We start from the raw sequence: 7,427 nt of genomic DNA on the forward strand, positions 1-7,427 counted from the left end.
TTGCGAACAAACTGACTTGAAGTGTTCAGTCACAACTCAGCCACCGCGCCACAATGACTCTCCAATACCATCTGTACAGCGAAAACTCAACGTAACTGTTGATTCAAAGAACAAGTCTATGGTACATCCATATCAAAAGAACATAAAATTTTAAAAGAAAAGAACAAGAGATGTAAATTACTAACAAAATCTATGTCTGAATTGGAATTACAGACAGCTGAAGGTTGTTCGCTGACTTCCGACTTGATACAGTTATTTGAATATGTTTAAAGAGAAAAGGAACGAAAACAATTGTTGCATAAACATTGACCTTTCTAACTATACCGACTCATTCCAGATATACAGTTTAAGCTAGAAAAGCCAGTTCTAGCAACAATACATAAAAATGAACAAGTGGGTATATTTAGGTCTGCATTGTCTAGAAAAGTGCAGCACCTTACAATTCATCGTGATGATCACTTATACTTGACGAAGGAACTTGTGATTGTGCTTCGAGAAGATATGTGATAGCCAAAGATGCTTGAAGTGCAGCACCGATAGGAAGTGCTTCTTCGTTGATTTTAAAATAAGGTGAATGTACTGAAACAAGTTTTTCATTCGTTTCCTCCTGCATTCCGAGTAGGTAGAAGTAACCAGGAATAACCTCTTGGTAAAACGCAAAATCCTCTGATCCCATTAGCGGTTCCATGTCTTTTACATGATCGTTACCAAGCATATCACCTGCAACTCTCTGGAAGTGTTTGTGCAAGTTTTTATCGTTCACGGTTGGAGGGAAGAAGGGTTTCTCTTTTGTAAGAAAATCCACAGTTGCATTGCATCTCTGTACAGCAGCTTGCCCTACAATAACCTACGCGAGACGAGAATTAGTGTCTCTACTATGGAGAAAGCATGGCTAAACAGAATGAGACTGTAGAAGCCGAACAAATCAAGGAAACAAGACAATTTGCAACATATTTGGCCATTATAACATCTGAAAAAATGTAAAGAATGTTGAGACACCAAAGCATAAGGGGGCTTTGCGGTTGGAAGAGCATGTGATTTCAATCCATATGCAGCATATAAAATGAGATAACTAAAACCCTGATTAAATAAAGAGAATTGCGAAGAATCTGACTAATTTAAGAATTGATCCTACCTCCTCAATTCGCTGCCTAAGCTGCTGAAAACTCTCCTTTGAAAAGGCCCGAAAAGTGCCACCGATGGTAACAGAATCTGGAATAACGTTAAATGCACCACCTCCCTGGAACTTAGCAACTGTGACTACCTGTGCATCATACTTTATGTCAAATATAACTAAATGACTAAGTTGGAAAATGAGAACCATCTGTTGAGGTATGCCAATCCTTATTAGTTATTATAAGGATAAAATTTCTAAAAACATAAACAATACAGTACGTGTGCTAGTCATTGCTCAATTTCAGTGAGAGAGAGTTAAAAAGTCTTTAAATAATCCTTCCATATATAGCATCATCTCATAAGATACGACTTTTGCTCTCAAAACAGAAATCAGAACAGGGAGAAGAAATCACTTACTATCGATAATTGCAAATGTTGAGTTTTCTTAAGGAAAGAAGAGATTTTGACCCTCAAATCTCAAACAATACTACACTAATCCCTCTTTCTTTAAATATAGTTCCATTTTCCATCCAAGAGAATAGAAAATTCTTTTCTTGAGGATGAAGGAATAAAAATTCTTTCGTCCAAAAGAAGAAGAAGCTTTCTGTTGCTTCAGTGATCAAAGCTTTATTGGCTAGGCTCATCGGTTCAAGATTTATGCATGACTTTATCTAATATAAGATTCTCAATTTGGATTTTCTGGCGAGAAATGTTGTCAGCACCACTGTTGGAATCTGGTTGATATCCAAAATCTAACAGTTTTGAGTCCATGAAGTTTATGGTGGACTGAACCCAAGCACTAACGACGTTATTCAGGAACTTGCAAATTATTCCGTTTAAGCACTTTTATAAAGTTCTCCATTTTACAAAGGACATTACCGGAGTAGAACAAGCATATGGTGAATCAAAGCAAGGGAGCCAAGAAAAGGGCTGCACTACTTGATTGAGTAATTTCTAATGGATTGCTTCCAATTTAGACAATTGGACTCTCTTAGACGCTCGGAAGAGGAAAATTTGAGGTAAATTTCACTTTTGTTTGATTAAGAAGTCACCAGCCATAGGGAGATTTATGTTGTCCAAAAAAATACGGTATGGTTGAATATTCAGTCAGTGTCTGAAAACAAAGAGGTATAAACCTCTTTTGGAGACCACAGGGTCATTGGAAATATTTATGATTAATGTCACATTTTCCAGGTTCAGAGCAAGGATAGAGTCACTTCTCTAATTTGAATCTTGTTTGCAATTCAAAGTTCTCTTGCTGGACAAACAATTCCCAAGTAATAAAATCATGACAATTGCTCTGAATTTTTCACGGCTATTTGGACACTGCAACAAGTTAATAGTGACTAGCAGCTGCAGCATGTAAGGGGAGAAATATACCTGCGAATCCAGAGGATCGGCCTCTCGGGAAACAAGATGTTGTAAGCTGACAATTACATTTGATGCTGCAAGAATTGGGTCTATCGAATGTTGTGGAATAGCAGCATGACCCCCTTTTCCACTAATTACAGCTTCGAAAAAACCACTTCCAGCCAAAAAAGGTCCAGGCCTTGAAGAAACTTTACCCAGAGGAAACTGGGGATTGACATGCAGACCAAATATTGCTTCTATATTTTCTAGTGCTCCAGCATCTATCATTTTCTTCGCCCCACCACCTCCCTCCTCTGCTGGTTGAAAAACAAGAGCAACTGTTCCCTGTCAAAAATATTAAGCCAAGGAAATTTCAGCTGCCCGAAGAGCATATATGACAAACAAAAAAGTGATGACGCGCTGAGGAATAGGATATCGATTCATTAAGATTACTAGATATGGTATTTGCTAAAAGGTAATCAGATGCTCTAATATATTTCCTTAGAACGTAAGCAAAATAAAGCTTAGATTCTTTGATCAATTAAATTGGCCATAAAACTCATCCAGCGGACCAGCATGCATGCCAAACAAGTAAAGATCATTCATTCAATGGATAAAATGCAAACTGCAAAATGGGAAAAGAGTTAAATCATGAGCAGATGTGATACTCCTAATACAAGAATCAAACCTTCAAAATGTCTCGATGTTCTTGAAGAATTTTTGCAGCACCGAGAAGCATAGCAATATGAGCATCATGGCCACACGCGTGCATTTTTCCAGCATTTTTACTTTTGTGCTCCCAGTCCACCATTTCCTGTTAAAATTAAGATGTATTAACTAAGAGTTTAAGTTCTATGCACTGACGATGTAAAAGATATATACACAATCAAGTCACTTATTACGTAATTACAAGTAAATCTCTCGATAAATATTAATTAGTAGTCTGGTAACAAATGGTGAGTGACTGCTATCATAGGTTAAAATTCATTGATATAAAAAAAATCTTTACAATGTCGGGTTATATAGCTTAAATCCATTTCAACTAATTGCTTTTGCCAAATTGAAGACAGGAAAATCTCTCCTTGCTTAAATTCATATTCAACATTGACAGGAAGGTCCGGAGGTCAAGCATTAGGGTTGTAGGCTAGGGGGTAGTAGAGCTTTTCCTACTTCATACCCTGGGTGAGGCAGGGTTGGATAGGGTTGATCTTAGATGGCTTGTGGTTTATGTTGAGTCCACACTTTCCTTTCCGATTATCTTAGCCCCGACCTTAAATACTGGTTACTTTTATTGCATGTCATTTATCTTTTGGTTACTAATGAGTTGTATCTTCTTGTTTTATTTCCATCTTCATGAGCCGAGAGTCTATCAGAAACAGCCTCTCTACCCGTCGGGTTAGGGGTAAGGTCAGCGTACACACTGACGGTTGTTGTTGTTGTTTTGTTAATCAGTATATCAGTACAAAGAACACAAGTTTTACATCAAAACCCAAGAGGACAATCAGAATTTAATAAAATCCAGCAGCATTTAAAGAGAATCAATCAGTTTCACATAAATCAAAGTAGAGAAAAGATTTGATTTTGAACCTGCATAGGAAGAGCATCCATATCAGCTCTGATTGCAACAAAAGGGGATTTTCCTGAACCAATAAAACCAACAACACCAGTAGTAGCAAAAGGGTATTTGTATGAAATCCCCAATTTATCCAATTCTTCCCTTATAAGCTTACTGGTCTCAAATTCTTCATATCCCAGCTCAGGATTCTCATGTATCCTTCTCCTCACCCCCACAATCCAATCAAAAACCTCAGCTTTCTTTGCAAAATTGAGGAAATTAATAGGAATTTCTGATAATGAAGAGTCTGACCAAATGGGTATGGCAGAAAATGAAATCAAAATCAAAATCAAGAAAACCCATCTGGAAAAATCCATTTGAGCAAAAAAAAAAAAAAACTCTTTTTCAAGAAAATTACAGAAAGAGTGAGGAGAAAGGGAGTGAAAAATATAAAGGAGTAGGGGAAGAAAGGGCAATGTCAACTGTGGTCTCTGTACAATTAAATTAGGTGGAGAACGAGGAAAATATGGGGAAAAAGATTTAAAGTTCCAAAATAGCACGACGACTACTATTATTATGTCGAATTAAAATACTCCTACTATAAGTTGAGTTGTTTGTCATCTTCATTCGCCACAGCCACAATTAATGAGTACTGAAGAGTGAAAAGATGCCTTCACAGCTCTTCAGCAGTAGTTTTCAGTCTACAGCCGACTTCACGTGCTTAATCAAAATCTCTCGCGTGTTATTCCTTGTTTTCAGTAATTGCCAGCCGCAACTTTTTTTTTCTTTTTAGTGATCACTAGGATGTTTATAAAAATACGAAAATTCGAACCGAAAACCAAATCAAATCGATCAAAAAAAATTGATATTTCTTTGTTTGATTTTGGTTTTGAAATTTAAAAATCGATCAAATTTAGTTTGATTTTAATTAAAAAAACGAACCAAACCGAGTATAATAGTAGCTATTTTAAATTTATTATTACATCTATATATATGTATACTTTTATACAAAGTTTTAAAATTTTTATAGTAAATATTAATCGTTTGCACTTTTAGTATAGTTCTTTACCTTTACATTCTAGTTTTAATTGGCAGTTTTCGTTTATTAAGTGTAAGAATCTACTTCATGTTAAAAATAATATATTTTTAATTGAGTCCTTAAATTATTCATCATTATTTGATTCAATTATCATCAATATATCTTGGTAAATAATAGATTTCTCAAAGGAAAATTGATTTGATAGTGTTACGTTGAAAATGTGGTCGCCGAAATATGTGTTTGGTAGTGTATGTCTTATATTTAAGAATAAACCGATAAATAACCGAAAAAACCGAAAAACCGACATAAACCAAATCGAGAAAAAACCGACTTAATTGGTTTGGTTTGGTTCTAATATTTGAAAAACCAACTTACTTGGTTTGGTTTCTTTTTAGGGAAAAACCGATCCAAACTTAACCATGAACACCCCTAGTGATCACCTTATTGTCTCGTTTTTATTCCGTTTTTATATGACTTTTTAGTACTGTCTCTTTTTATCAAAAATTTTATTAATGTGGTACTTATGCTATCCTGAGCTGAGGGTCTATTCGAAACCTTTCTATTCTCGCAAGGTAGGGATAAGGTCTGCATACACACTACTCTCTCAGACCACACGGTGTGAGATAATATTGAGTATATTATTATTGTTGTTGTTTCTACTATAGTTGAGAATTTTGTTTTTGTTACTTGTTAGGCCAAGTGCATTTGCTATAATGCAGTTGGTTATGCATTTTTAGCTGCAAAATGGGAAATTTTGGAGTAACACTATTCATCTCATCTGTTACTATTCTCTATTACTTTATTATTATTTTTATTATTTAATTCTTATAATTTATTTCTTTATATATACCTAATTATATTTATGTAATATCTTTATCATATTAATTTTACATCTTAACTTTAGCATATAATTTTGATAAATTAATTTTCGTGCATTTAATGTTTTTACGTAAAATTGTAAGTTAATTTTATTATAAGTATAATTGTACAAAAAATATATAATCATCTCAAAAAATGAATGGTGTAAATATAAAATAATATATGATGAATATGTAAAAAAAGATAGAATTTCTTTAATAGAAATAAGAAAATAAAATTTAAAATAAAAATTAATAATATAATATTAAAGAGAGAGAAGAATATGAAATTAAATATTATTTTTTTGGAGTAAAAAATAAAGTAATGATTGGAGTAATTTTATTCAATTTTGGAGAAAAAATGAAGACAAGGATTAGTGCTTCAAAAGATAGGGAATAAAAGTCAAGTTCAATTAAACAATTAAATCTTTTAGAATAAAGTTCCACTTATGATAACATCATTAAAATCTCGATTACAGTTACGTGTCTGTGATCTGTATTATATATTTGTAATTCTTAATAGGATGCAATTGATTCTTCTTTTATGTCAATCGGTTGACATGGTTAAAAGTGTAAATAAAAAATGAAAAAGGCAAAGGTAAGCTGGAAGTGTAAATCCGTGAATCGCATAAATGAATACAGTTCGTCTACTTTTTTTCTAAAAATTTATTGTAGGACAAGATAGTATTAATTTAAAATTGTTGAATTATCATTGCTAATTCTAAATATCATTAAATAAGCAATTTGTGCTGATAATGTGTTAAGAAACTAAGCTCAAAGCAATAACATAAAACAAGAAAATAGATAAGAGATATAGAGAAAAAGAGACGAGAGATTCTTATTTCTTACATGTAGTCAAGTGTATACAATATCATACCCAAACTCTCTATTTATAGGATGACATTGAGGTAATACAAAGGGATGTCATGAATATGGTATTAACTATGAGAACATGGGGGAAGATCACGGGGAGGTTATGGAGGTGTGAGAGTTACAACTATAATGATGAGAAGTAGTGGGGATTAGCTACATAATGGAGAAGAGTAGTGGAAGTTATATTTGATTAGTGAACATCCATATAATTTGTATTTCGTAATATTCCCCCTTGGTTGTCCACAATAATGTGCCTCATTAAAACCTTACTAAGAAACAAAACTTTGCGGGAAAAAATCTTAGTGAAGGAAAAAGAGTACACATATCTTGTAATACGCATTATTTGCTTTCTCATTAAAAACCTTGCTAGAAAAAACCAGTGGGATAAAATCTTAGCTAAAGGAAAAAAGAGTACAACGCGTATTTGCCTCCTCCTGATGAAAAAATCAATTTATTTCTCCGAGATAATGTGTTCCAACCGTGTATACTAACTTCTCAAATGTTGAGGTTGCTCATACTTCACTGAACGGAACACCAAATTATCAAGCGAACAAATTATTGGACATCTATTTCACCGCTCAGTCAAAATTGTGTCTAATAAAAAACTTTGAAGAAATATATGATTTATTCTATCTCC

At 33.7% G+C, this 7,427-nt stretch overlaps 1 protein-coding gene across 1 annotated transcript; it reads right to left on the reverse strand.

The window, feature by feature from the left end:
• Positions 1-148: 148 nt before the first annotated feature.
• On the reverse strand, positions 149-4,781 carry LOC107774327 (IAA-amino acid hydrolase ILR1-like 4). Its single transcript, XM_016593824.2, has 5 exons — positions 4,054-4,781; positions 3,155-3,280; positions 2,497-2,811; positions 1,136-1,264; positions 149-847 (listed from the first exon to the last, which is right to left on the reverse strand). Exons 1-5 carry the CDS (start codon positions 4,396-4,398, stop codon positions 437-439), a joined length of 1,326 nt encoding a protein of 441 aa, XP_016449310.1. The 5' UTR covers positions 4,399-4,781; the 3' UTR covers positions 149-436.
• Positions 4,782-7,427: the final 2,646 nt, after the last annotated feature.

Source organism: Nicotiana tabacum, chromosome 6 (genome assembly GCF_000715075.1).
Source record: "Nicotiana tabacum cultivar K326 chromosome 6, ASM71507v2, whole genome shotgun sequence".
Lineage (NCBI taxonomy): Eukaryota > Viridiplantae > Streptophyta > Magnoliopsida > Solanales > Solanaceae > Nicotiana > Nicotiana tabacum.